We start from the raw sequence: 13,340 nt of genomic DNA, 5'->3' as shown, positions 1-13,340 counted from the left end.
TTTTTTTTACTTGCTTTTTCTTTGCAAGTGCCTGTAGATCTTGTCAGAGAGAGATTTTTTTTTTTTTTTTTCTGAATTACTAAGCCTCAGAAACAAAAAGATTCTCTCCAGAAACTGTTACTCATATGAATAAATTGTTGCTCAATTTGTTTTATCAAAATCCATGAGATTATCTGTGGGTGTAGAGATGGTTATATACCTAACAATTACTGGCAAACCTGACTGTTATACAAAAGAGTATATATTTTGTACAGTTCTAGCACTGACAAAGTAAGATAGGAAAATGTATCAGCATCTTGCCTGGTTCTGGACAAGTTGCGTGTTAATCTGTGTTCAGTTAAGCCTGCTGTACAGAGTGGTAGATCATCAGGCTGTAATACAGGACAAAGTGATAAAGTGTGATGTAGGTTCACTGTAAAGAGCATTGGATTTAATGCCTACACACATCACACAGATGAACTTAACCCAGTCCTAGATATTCCCATGAGTCACTTCTTTATTACTCTTCCGTAAATTATATTGGTGATAGAGGAGGAAATTACTTAAATCAAGTCTCATGAGAAAGTCAGTTAAATGAAAACATTGTACTTACTAGGACCAATAAGACCTGAATTCAAATTTGCAAGACAAAGTACAGTGTGAAAAGGTTTATTGCTGGCAATATAAATGTTCACTGGAAACAGTATGACTACTGTAGGCCACTGCATTAGTCATTTTGAATGTTATAAACTCTCTTGCTATTAACGTGCTTAAGAGTTTTATACTGATGTTGAAACAACTGGGTAGAGATATAATGGCATATCTAACTTGGCGCCCAGTTCTTAAATCTTTTACTCATACAAGTATTCCCTTTAGATTTGATTTCCCTTGATTTGTGCCTCTTAAATTCCATTAGCTTCAACAGAGTTATTTCTGATTTATGGTTTTGTAAATCAGAAGGAACTTGATCCCATTGGAACTGTTTAGGAGTTTCAGGACAGGGACGATGCTTATTAAATATTTTATGATTAAGATTTAAAAGGAATATGAACATTCTTTACTGTGAAACTTCTCTTGCTGTAGTTTGTTAAAAAAGTAAAACCTATTTCTTAACTACTCTTTGTACTGCTTGCATGACTGGAATAGCAGTGTCAGAACTTTGTCAAATCACATTACTCTGCGGTATTATAATTGCATATCAGAGAGTAAAGATTAGGAAAAAACAATAATCCTTACAGTTTGGAGTAGCTAATAATGTATGGAATATAGCAGTTCTGTTTGCTACTTAAGTAAACATTCACGATATAGAACGAGAATCTATCCTATTTCTCTCATTGTCATTTTATGTTTGTTCAGTAATACAACATGAAATAGGATTGGAAGTCAATAAAATAGCAACACAGCTCATTTCAGGCAATGCAGTATATCATTTAGTTATTTTATATTACAGAGTAGTGAGTTGTTAAAGAGGAAAAAAGATTTCAGAATGCAGTGGCAATTTAGTGGACCCCTTGAGATTATAAAGGTATTTGTTTCCTATCTGATGGCTTCATTATGGGGGCGGTTTACTGAAACAAACATTACCATATTACCTAGCAGCTTTGTAGATACAAATAACATTTGTTATGGCTTGAACTTGCAATGGATGATGGTATATAACTGTGTTGAAGTCACTTAAATGTTGGAGAGGTCAAGTTTGTTCATTTAGCTGAACATAAATACACTGCTTGTTGCACTCATTTTTACTTACAGAAATGAGGTGGTGACTCATTGGGCTTCACAGAAGGGCATGAACTATCAGTTTGCATTGCATTGCTTTGTGTTTTGAAAAGAAACAATAGAAAAGATTAATGGAAAAGGAGGCAGTAATTGATTTCCTTTTGAGAATTTTCATGAAATGTTTAATGTTGCCCTGGAACTGAAACCTCACGATCGCGGGTTGCTGAGCAACCTTGTTTTACTTTATTTGATAGGGACATGAATTTTCCGATTGCTGTGATGCCTTCTTAGGCAAAGCACACTGGGACACTGGGGCTATAATTTAGTAAGGTCTATAGGTGTGAAGTACTTGGACAGTAAAATTTCATGAGAGATGTGAAAACGGCTTTGTTCTCTATCTCATGGAAGAACAAACGTGTACTTCATACAAAGATCTGCTTTGAGGGGTCCTAGCTCCTCCTCCCCCCCCCCAAAAAAAAAAAAATAAAAAAAATCTCTGTATTCATTATTTTTTAGCTGCTTATTTCTTACAGCCACAACCTGTTTGTTAGTCCTACTGAGGAGGTGGATGAAACTCTTCCTTACTGACATTAAAAGATTTCAAGTACTGTGGTCAAATTTCTTGTGATTTGGCATTTGAATAATCAACATGGTACCCTCTAGTACCATATAACCATAGATACCCTCTACTCGCCACATTATATCCATTCTTAGCTTCACTGAGGACTTATTCTATGTCCTCATCTCTTGGGAAGTGGTATCACGTAGCAGAGATGATGTTCATAAGGTATCAGTAAACAACACAGTTCAGATTCATAGAGGGCTGCTGCCCTCCTTTAAACATTGATGCAAGTTCTTGTTCTTGGAGCTGCAGCTGAGAAAGGTAGGGGGCCAGCCTCAGAATCTGTTTCTTTCATCATTTTTGGAAGTGATATGAATCTACCACAGACAGGTCTTGTATGACCTGTGGTGTATAATGCACCATTCTTTTCATTGCTCATCCATGTAAGACTCAAACTCATTTTCATCTGCTCTGTATTCAGGCAGCTTTCTGTTGGTTTTATTTAACTGCCTGATGTCTTCAGGATTTTTCTTTGTGTGATTTAGCTTGTTTCTTTGTTTGTTTCTTTTGCTTTTAGTAGTAGCGTTGTTTGTAATTAAATACGATCAAATGTGTATACAGTTTTATTTTTAAATAAAAACAGCTAACCTACTTCCCCTTTCACAGGAGAGATTCCCAAATTTACAGGATGTGAATGAATATATAATCCAAAAATGCTACCACAATCCTCTTTGGAAGATTTGTTCATCCTGTTTAGTAGGGTAGATTAAATCAATTATTCTTAGTGTGATTAAGTGTGTATTAACATAAAGCTGTCATACAGTTCTAATTAATATCTTTTTAATATGTGAACTTACTTTATGGTTCACAATACTTCTGAGACCTATAACCTCTCTATAAATCAATGTTTTCCCATTCTTGCAAATATAGTTGTACTACAACTTAGCTGTGTTACATTCTAAAACATTTATTTTTTAATGAAACAAAATATTTTATGCTGGTATTTGTTTTTTAGTGTTTTTTCTTTTTTTTTTTTTTTCTCCAATTAATTCCAAATACTAAATAAGGTTACCAAAAAATCATTAAGTACTGCAGTTGCCAAAAGCAGAATTTCATTTGACAATAGTTGTTTTAAAACACAGATGTGGAAAGTAACCTGTATGCTGAAAGTATGGTCTAGAAAGCTTTGTGCAATGTACCTGAATTTCATAGAAGTTATGAATCAATTACTGGTTGTAGAGGAAAATTATTTTGCTTTATATTGTGAAGTGTATGTTAAAATATATTTACAGCAGGACATCTCTCTATTTAAAAAAATAGAACATTGAAATTCTAAAATATTTTGGAGAATCTAACTAGAAACATATAGTTTACATTTAAATGTAAATTCTAATTTGAATTAAATTTTACTTGTTGTTTAGAATTGATACTTAAGACTTTATATTTAGATTATATTCAACCAAAAGCCTTGACAAGAAAATCTACTAAAAAGAATATTTTTGTAGCAGTAGTCCACAGTGGAATATATGAACTTATGTAAAGAATTTCCACTGCAAATTGATATGTTTTATGTTCTTTTTAATGTGAGAATTTTAAAGCTTCCTAACATATGCATAATGATTCAAATTCACATTAAAATTTGCAAAGTGACTTAGAAAAAAACTCAGTATCAGAAATTAAAATTCACTTCAGGATTTTCTATCCTATTAGCAAAGCACGATAAAAGTTTAAATACTACAGAAGTCATTATTTATTTATTTATTTATTTTCCAGTAAAAGATTTAGTGTGCTGTATTAGTTTTAAAGTAAAATGCAACAGGATGTAAGCAACAGCAGTAGCATTCTTATCTGAGAGAACGTTACGTAGAGCTACTTTATTTTAATGACTCTGTTATTCCTTTTTGACATCACCATTTAAAAATCCAAATGGTACTTTTTGAGTTCAAGGTAAGTGCCCAGGCAAATAGCTGAAACACAAAGGAAAAATACAAAAGAAGTCAGGAGTGACATATATTAATTCAGTAAGGTTATGAATTTTTTTTCCTTGTCTGAAAAGAAGGAGAGGAATTTTCAAGGGTAAAGTCTTGGCACATTCCTAGAACGTGAAGAGATATAACCTGATTTATTTATATGGAAAATGTGATCACAGAATTCACAGAATTTTTCTAGGTTGGAAGAGACCTCAAGGTCATCGAGTCCAACCTCTGACCTAACGCTAACAGTCCCCACTAAACCATATCCCTAAGCTATATGTTTCTGTTACAACAGCTATGTGGCTTAATTTGTCTGTCTGTGTTGAGGTTTTGTTTGTTTTCCATATGCCAGTGGTCCAGGAGGGTTTCTCCTTTTTTTCCGGCTGAACTCTTCTGTTTTCCAGAGACTTCCTAGATTTAAGAAACTAAGCAAGAACTGTTGGTTACAGTATAGCATTTTTATTGAGGTGATGGTGTTTATTGTTTCATTGTATCTGAATTTCCATGGAGGAGACCTGATGAGTCAGGTCAAGCCCAGCTTGTTCAGGGTGTCACTGCTCAGAAACAGCAGCACTCTGCAGATGCAGCAGGTCCCCTTGCAGTAAACCTGAGAGGAAAGAAACATAAGAGGAGCAGAGATGAACTGTCAAGTTAGGTTATGATTACCTCGAGCACATACAGAGCTGTTTGCACAACTTGGGCTGTTGAATTTATATTAGCTAATTGGGCTTAAAATAGAACTGAGAACTGGGTTATTTGTGTGTTTGAGCATAGCTGGAGTTCATGCTTTCAGTGTAGTCTGGGTCTGTAGTCTGAGGTGATGTGTGTTCATACCAACGTCACCTTGCTTGAACTCTTTCAGGTAGCCAAGTTTGGGAACACCGAAAGTGCACTTTTCCCCCACACCCAGTAGATATTCTTGTAATGTATATATTTCTCATAATACAGAGACTCAACATCATTATTTCCCAGCTTTATTGCCCAGCTCCCTCAGCCGCTCCTCGTAGGACTTGTTCTCCAGGCCCCTCACCAGCTTCGTCGCCCTTCTCTGGACCCGAAAACAAAGGATGTTTTGCTCCAAAACATCCTTTCCTCTTTGTATTGTGACATTTTAAATGTTTTAAAATTTGAAGCAGAGTTGAGGTAATTTTTTCAAAATGAGATGATGATAGTAATCCTGGGAGAAATATAGTCTGAGCCCAGACATCCAGGTAACTCTTCTCTTCAAAAACAAAACCAAATAAATAAAAATCAGTGTATTATTTCACTAGATAAGAAACTGTTGGGAAGGTATTTCTTGTGCTCCTTTCCATTAGCTTGAAGAACTTCCCTGCTCATGCTGTAATGCATAGAAGTTTCAGAGAGCTTAATCATATCTGTCAGTTTAGAGCTTATAAATACATCCTTAAGGTATACTTAACTGGTAACTTTAGCATTTATATTTCCTCATAGAGTTTGTGAGGACACTCATATGTGAACTTAGATGAATTCATTCAGTAATTATGTCCTAGATTATTTTAATACTGCCTTAAAATATGAAATTGCATATGGAACAAATATAATCCAAGGACAAAGTTTATCTCTTGTTTCAATGTATCCATTTTCTCAACTTTAAAAAGAAAACCAGGACTAATAAATATGAAATTAATCTGTATATGTGGATGCTGTGCTTTTCTGGGATTCTAGTATTATATTGTAGGATTGTAATTTCTGTGAATTGTTTTATTCTTGAATAAGTGTAGCATAGTACTTTTAAAATTTATGTATATATCCATTTGAAGTTTTCAGTGATGAAGCTTACTTCCAAAAAGAGTGGGTCTCCCTGGCTACTGCCACCCATTCTCCTTGCTTTTCACCAGGCAATTCCTCAGGAATGTTTCTCCATCTCATTTTAAAGAGATCGGGTCTCCCAGGTCAAAAAGGAGATTACAAAGATTTCCCAAGGATAAAACAGCTAAATTGCCATCAGTCTCTAAGGTGGTTAGCTGTGCAGTCTGGTGTTTCTGTCTTTGCATTGCTTTTCCTCTGAGGGTGCCTCTAAGACCTGGTAGTTAAATTATAAAAAAAAAAAACAAAAAAAAAAACAAAAAAAAAAAAAAAAACAATTTAACAAGAACATCCATAATGATAAATTTTATTGTGCTATATTTCCATAGTTTAACTATTCTCCAAGTAGTCCAAGGATTTGGAAGGTCTAAGTAAATTCCCATTAAAGGAAAAGAGGGCAATAAAATTTTTAATAACACTGGTGTTACCTTACTGTGAGAGGCACTGGCAGTTAGTGAATATGAATTAAATTCCATTTAAAAAGTTTGGGATTCCTTTATTTTATTGACAGTTATGAACTAAAGCTGTAGATCTCACTATTTTTAATAATAATAATTATTACTACTACTACTACTACTACTAATTATTATTTATTAAGTGCTATTATATGAAAACTGGCCACACCTCGAAGGCATGACATTACAATTACAATTACGTAATTCTACAGGCTTCTTCTGTCTCCTGAGTACAAGGTCTCTGAGGCAGTACAGCCATCAGACAATAGAAAGCTTCAGGCTTTCCCTCTTTGGTTAGAATGTAGAGCAAGCAGATCCAGTCTCTTCTGTTGTGGCTAGTTGTTGTGGTTTAACCAGGACACTAGTGCTGCTAAACTGTATGACCTCCAGGAGTCCAATTCGGCCATCTCCTAATTCTGCTGTTGTGGATGCCCTCAAAGGGGTCAGCTATGGTTTGCCCTTAAATAAATAAATAAGATCTCCAAACTTATACAAGACAAACCATAGAGAACTGGGTGATGTCAAGATTCGTGTAGCACAAAAATGAATAATTAAATAAAAATCCCTAAAATATAAGTTTCTGTTTAGGCAGTGCTATGTAGGAGTAAAATACAATTACCTGAATTACCTACTTGAGCTGTATCTTTTCAATAATGCACGTTCTTGCACACAGATACACATACTATTGTGTGCACACAGTAGTAGGTCCATGATTCCTGGTGGTGACAAGGTCCTTAAAAGGTCCATAACCTTTGTTATGACATTCATTGTCCTACAGGCTGTTCAACTGAAAATAAACTCTAGTTAATATAGTTACAAGTGATACAGCCGTATACACTAGTGTCCTTATTTTCCTTTTGGGCTAACATCAGCACAGAAACTGATTTTCGATCTAACTCAAGCTATATCATAGAATGGTTTGGATTGGAAAGGACCTTAAAGAACATCTCGTTAAAAGCAGGGACACCTTTGTGAGAAACAATCTGTAGCCAGTAACAGGCTCAGGTGAGGATCTCAGTGAAGTAGCATTTTTATGCGCAATTCAATGGTGTGCATCCTTCAAGCAGGAATTCACAGCAAAAGTATATCATAACCTTATATTCCCTATTACTCAACACTTGATTCCTCCTATTTCTTCATTGGCTGAGTACTACAGGTTCACAAACTACTCACTCATTACTATGCCATATAAGTACAATTTTATTTGACCAACCTTTAATTTTTTCTTTTTTCTTTTTTTTTTTCCCTCCTTCTTTTGTGACCAGAGAGCCTGTGATTTTTTTGTTTTTACTGATTTCATGCTGCTTGTCTTGTTTTTCTTAGCTATCCTTCTTATTTTGGGACAGGGGAACCTTCCCCTTATCGGCTTAACACACTCCCTACTGTTATACCTGCACAGTCACTTTTGAATATACAAAGTTAGTGAATTTTTCCACTGCAAAGATAGTACTTTATTTCTCACACCTACCACTAGAGCAGGTTGTTAAGAGCCCCATCCAGCCTGACCTTGAATGCTTCCGGGAATGGGGCACCCAAAATTTCTCTGGGCATCCTGTTCCCATGCTTCATTACCCTCATAACAAAGAATTTCTTCATTATATCTAATATAAATCTACCCCGTTTTAGTTTAAAGTTATTACCCTTTGTCCTACTGCTACATGCCCTTCTAAAAAGTATAAGGTCACTCTCTGGTTTTCTTGTAGCCTTCCTTTGGGTATTGGAAGGCTGCTGTAAGGTCACCCTGAAGTGTTCTCTTCTCCAAGCTGAACACCACCAACTTCCTCAGCCTGTCTTCATAGGAGAAGTGCTTCAGCCCTCTGATCATCCTCATAGCTTTCCTCTGGACTTGCACCAACAGATCCATGTCCTTCTTATGTTGGGGGCCTCAAAACTGAAGGCAGCATTCCAGGTGGGGTCTCACGAGAGCAGAATAGAGGGGGAGAATCACATCCCTTGACCTGCTAGACATGCTTCTTTTGATGAAGCCCAGGATACAGTTTGCTTTGTAGGTTGCAAGTGCACATTGCTATCTCATGTTGAGCTTCTCATCCACCAATACCCCCAAGTTCTTCTCCTCAGGAATGCTTTCAATCCATTCTTCACCCAGCCTATATTTGTGCTTGGGATTGCCCTTACCCTTATGCCAGACCTTGCATTTAGAACATAATGAAGTTCGCACCTATCAAGCCTGTCTAGGTCCCTCTGGATGGCATCCCTTCCCTCCAGCATGTTGACTGCACCACACAGCTTGGTGTCATCAGAAAACTTGTTGAGGTACACTCAGTCCCACTGACTGTGTCACTGACAAAAGTGCTGATCACAATACCAACACCTGAGAAATTTCATTTGTCACTGACTTCCATTTGGACATTGAGTGGCCACTGAAACTCTTTGAGTGTGACCATCCAGCCAACTCCTTACCCACTGAGTGGACCATCTATCAAATCCATGTTTCTCCAATTTAGAGATAAGGATATCATGGGGGACAGCATCAAATGCTTTGTACAAATCCAGATAAATGACATCAGTTGCTCTTCCCTTATCCACCAATGCTGTAACCTCATCGTAGATGGCCACCAGATTTGTCAGGAATTATTTTCCCTATTGAAACAACTGGCTGTCACCAATCACCTCCTTATTTTCCATGTGTCTTTGCATAGTTTCCAGGAGTATCTGCTCCATAATCTTGCCAAGCACAAAAGTGAAACTGACTAGCTTGTGGTCCCTGAGTCTTATTTTTTTTACCCTTTTAAAAACGATGGTTATATTTCCCTTCTTCCAGTCAGTGGCAACTTCACTGGAATGTCGCTGGACAGCCTTGACTTCTCAAATATGATGGACGGTGGCTTAGCAACTTCATCCGCCTGTTCACTTGGGGCTTGTGGATGCATCTCATTGAGTTCCATGGACTTGTGCACCTTTAGGTTCCTTAGATGGTCTTGAACCTTATATTCTACAGTGGGTAATTTCTCATTCTCCCAGTCCCTGCCTTTGCTTTCTGTGACTTTGGGTGGTGTTGCTCCTATGCACCAAAAGAGTATGGTAGTCTTTGGGCAAAGAACCATTTCTGCCACTTATTTTGGCAACACATTTCATCCCACAGAGGACCATGTGTTGGGTAGTCTCAGCACCCCCAGGATCTCACAGCTCTTTGAGATATCCATCAAAAGACTGTTCCCTGTATGTTTAAAGGGGGGTTATTCACAGACATGCATGGGATCAGGCTCTTCCATGGGACAGAATCACACCACTTCTGCTTGAATCACCTTTCAAACTGAAGGCAGCATGGAGATTACTATCGCAGTGCTAATATACCTTATTCAAACTAATTGACTATACCTTAGCCAAATTCCTATTTAATTTATGATAAACCAACTTTGTATAACTGAGTGTTTTGATATTGGGCTTAAACTAAACATAAGTCACTCTTTCTGAAAGGGAGACATTGATGGACACACTCAACAGACTGAGATGAATATCTTAGACACTGGTGCAGTTTTCCCAATTAGGTTAATTATTTTGAATTACAGATGGTTGGTTTTTTTTCACAAAAAAGTTCTCTCTCATTCCCCATGTCACTTATGTCTTTCAGATGGAATATAGAAGTGCTCCATGAGAACAAAATATTTCTATGAATATTTCTTAGTGTATGCCGATATTTTCTCAACATTTTTGTTTTCTAATATTCTAAAAGCATATTCTTGGAGTTCTTCAGTGGCTTGTTTCCTATTCTCTTTGACCCTTTAATGTTAAACACTCAAGTTTCCTTCATATATATTCATAGATGAAAATGTATAATACAGGATCTTTGAGATCACAGTTTTTCATTGTTGCTCCACCCTCTTTGATGATCTCATTGAGATTTATTTGTAAAACCAAGCCTATTTTCTGATGTCACTTTGATTTTCATCTTAAAATAACAGTAAGCTCAGTTTTCCCTTTTTTTACTCAACATTAAGGAACACTTAGCTAAATTATTGAATGTCTTACAAGATTTACAGTGCAACAGAGGGTCAAATTTCATATGACTTGGTGAGATGTTGACCCTCAATACAAGGAGGCTGAATGTTTGTTTATAGGTGTGTGAAACTGGAGTTTCATGTTATGAATTTTTTGAGGTTAGTGAGACTAGAAGGGAAAGTTTCTTTATCAAATTGGGTAGCATATCTGTGTTTAGTTTCACATTGCTACTGTGTAGTGATGGGATGAGTAAGCAGAAATTTTATTTTGCTGTAGTGAAATTTGCACTTTGCATGATTTGATTTTATATTTTGAATTAGTCGTTACTCTGTGTGAGGTTAATGTTTCCATTTTTTTTTTCTACTTCTTTCTTGCCCATCTTTGGCAGAAAGAGAAGTCTATTCCTGTTGTATAGTTTGATGCTGTGAATGTCCTTTTTATAAGTTAATTATATAAATAACTGAATCTAGTGCATTTTACAGTACATTTCCTTAAGCAAACTAGATGAAATGCTTTTTAATAACCATATAGTCATTTGATGATTTTTATACTTGCCATTTGAAGACAGTTTGGATATAGATTGATACAGAATTACTTAAAGTACTGCATATAAATTAAACATTAAAAAGGTAGATACAGACAGACTAAGCAGCTCAATTATAATCTTTGGTTATGCAGTTACTGCCTCAAGGACACTCCATCCATTTCATATCATATGTCCTTCTTTTGAAAGATGATCACTGGGTTCAAGTAACATTTCAGCACAGCAGGAAATTGCATAATTTATAGACCTTTAAAATGAAAAACAGAGAACTGCTTTCCATAAATTAAATTTCCCTCTCATTTTTTTTTCCTCCCCTTACAGATTGGAACACTGAAGGATTACTACCACTTCTACCATAGTAAAACAATTAAAAGGTCAGTTCTCTCAAGTAGAGGTACCCACAGCTTCATTTCAATGGAACCAAAGGTAAGGAAATCCATCTAAGTGTCTGAGGCAAAAGCCTTTGCATTTTTTATATGAAATATCATACCATGAGGTGTTTACCTGAATGGCATATAGCATTACAAGAACTGACACACTATCTGTTCACTAAGGTTCTGCTTCCCATTAAAATGAGGCGGAGACAATACCATGCTATTAAATTATGTGCTATTCTTGGAGCATAAGGTCCAATATTATTCTTGGATTTTTGTTAATGTACTAATCACCATGCTGTGCTTCTCTACAAAACCATGTGTAACATTAATGTCTGCAAATCTTCTGTAAATCATGCAGGTTTTGAAATGAAGATGAGCAATATAGGATGGTATCAATGTTTAGAGGAAAGTTTCTCTTTTTTTTTTTTTTTTTTTTTTTTTTTTGTTAGATTGTTTGTTGGTTTTCCTGGTCTTTTTCTAGAGTTAAGAGTTTGTGAGAGATTAAAATAATAATATTTTTTTTCTGTATACTTTTTACCAGTTCCCCTTGATCTTAATTTTAAGATCTATTTAATCTATTTAAAAAATAGTAAAAGTAAAAGAAAAAGCAGTTTACTGTACTCATATCTGTTCCCACAAGTGCAGAGACCCACCATTCAGACAACAGGGGCTGTGCTTGCAGTAGGTCATTCTGCAAGAGTAATAAGGAAAAGTGTTTGCATTTGCATCAGCTTACTCTGTTTCCTACGTGCATAGAGGTGCAGTAGTTTACATGCAAATATGCAAGTTCATATGCACATACCACCATGAATTTTTTTATATTACCCAGCCTCCAAATACCACTTCTGCACTGTTGGCAGCTGGCCTTGATTACTATGCCCTGAACTGTGAGAGACTGTATGGCAGAGCACAGCAGAAAATCAGGGCAATAATTGATTTTCTAGTGCCTTTCATGTTATACCATTTAGGTCTTTTCCTATATACAGTATTCTGTGCTGCTGCTGGTACAGGAGTCTCACTGCCCAATTTCTGCATCATTATTAAATATCACTGAAATATTGAGACGCTCTGGTGAGGGCTGTGCAAGGTACTCAACACTGGTAATGATTCTATATGTTAAAGAGAAGAGAAAGCTAGCAGTCTAATATTGTGTTCTGGTAAAAGTGTTTGTGATTCATCTTGTGATGGCTCCACAGAATCTGGGTTTGGGAATCCTTGTGCAGATTTAGACATGTCAAAATGCAAACATGTATTTGTAGCATAAAGTCCAGCTTGTGTGTTTATAATATTTCATGATTATTAAAACAGGCTGGAAATTCAATTGTATTGTATAAGCTGGACCTTTTAAAAACAAAAGGCTTAATCTTAAGAAAGGCATGTCGCATGGCTTTGAGAATGTTAAAACACCAGTATTTATGTTATTATATTTATGAGTATCACTGTATCTAATGCCAGTATTTGCAGCAGATTAGATGGCGTGTGTATTCGTGAACAAGGGAACACTAAGGTTTATGTACTTTCAAAATCATTTAATGGTAGTTTGGTTAATGCTTAAAATCCTCTCTGTGTAACATGTACACACAATTACTTGATCTGTGCTTGCTTCAGATGTGGATCACTAATTTCCTGCTTTATAAAATTTTAAACGTTGGAATTTTTATTGAGGAGAAATTCCTTACATAAGTTACCATTATGTAATGAAAGAACCATTTTGAAATCTGGTATTTCTAAACTACTTGTGTGAATAATGTTTGATTGCACTGTGTGACTGTAATAGGAAAGACATATCGGTAGTGTAAAAAACTGCTTTTGTGGATTTCAATTAATGAATCACTTTAATGATCTTTGGCTTGATTTTTTTTTTTTTCTAGAAAACCTTCATGACACCATTATAAATTACATGAATAAGTCCAACAGGGAGCATAAACTGATTAGTGTATTGCA

The 13,340-nt window shown here is 35.8% G+C and overlaps 1 protein-coding gene across 2 annotated transcripts in view; it reads left to right on the top strand.

Moving 5' to 3' along the window:
• The window catches only part of PCSK5 (proprotein convertase subtilisin/kexin type 5), a 252,991-nt gene that overhangs the window by 14,383 nt on the left and 225,268 nt on the right, over window positions 1-13,340 (top strand). For both annotated transcript variants that reach the window (XM_032205587.1, XM_032205588.1), the window contains exon 2: window positions 11,341-11,445. In XM_032205587.1, the coding sequence (XP_032061478.1) occupies window positions 11,341-11,445 (105 nt within the window). The remainder of the gene's footprint in view (window positions 1-11,340; window positions 11,446-13,340) is intronic.

Source organism: Aythya fuligula, chromosome Z, assembly GCF_009819795.1.
Source record: "Aythya fuligula isolate bAytFul2 chromosome Z, bAytFul2.pri, whole genome shotgun sequence".
Classification (NCBI taxonomy): Eukaryota; Metazoa; Chordata; class Aves; order Anseriformes; family Anatidae; genus Aythya; species Aythya fuligula.
This window is presented reverse-complemented; position numbering and strand designations above follow the sequence as displayed.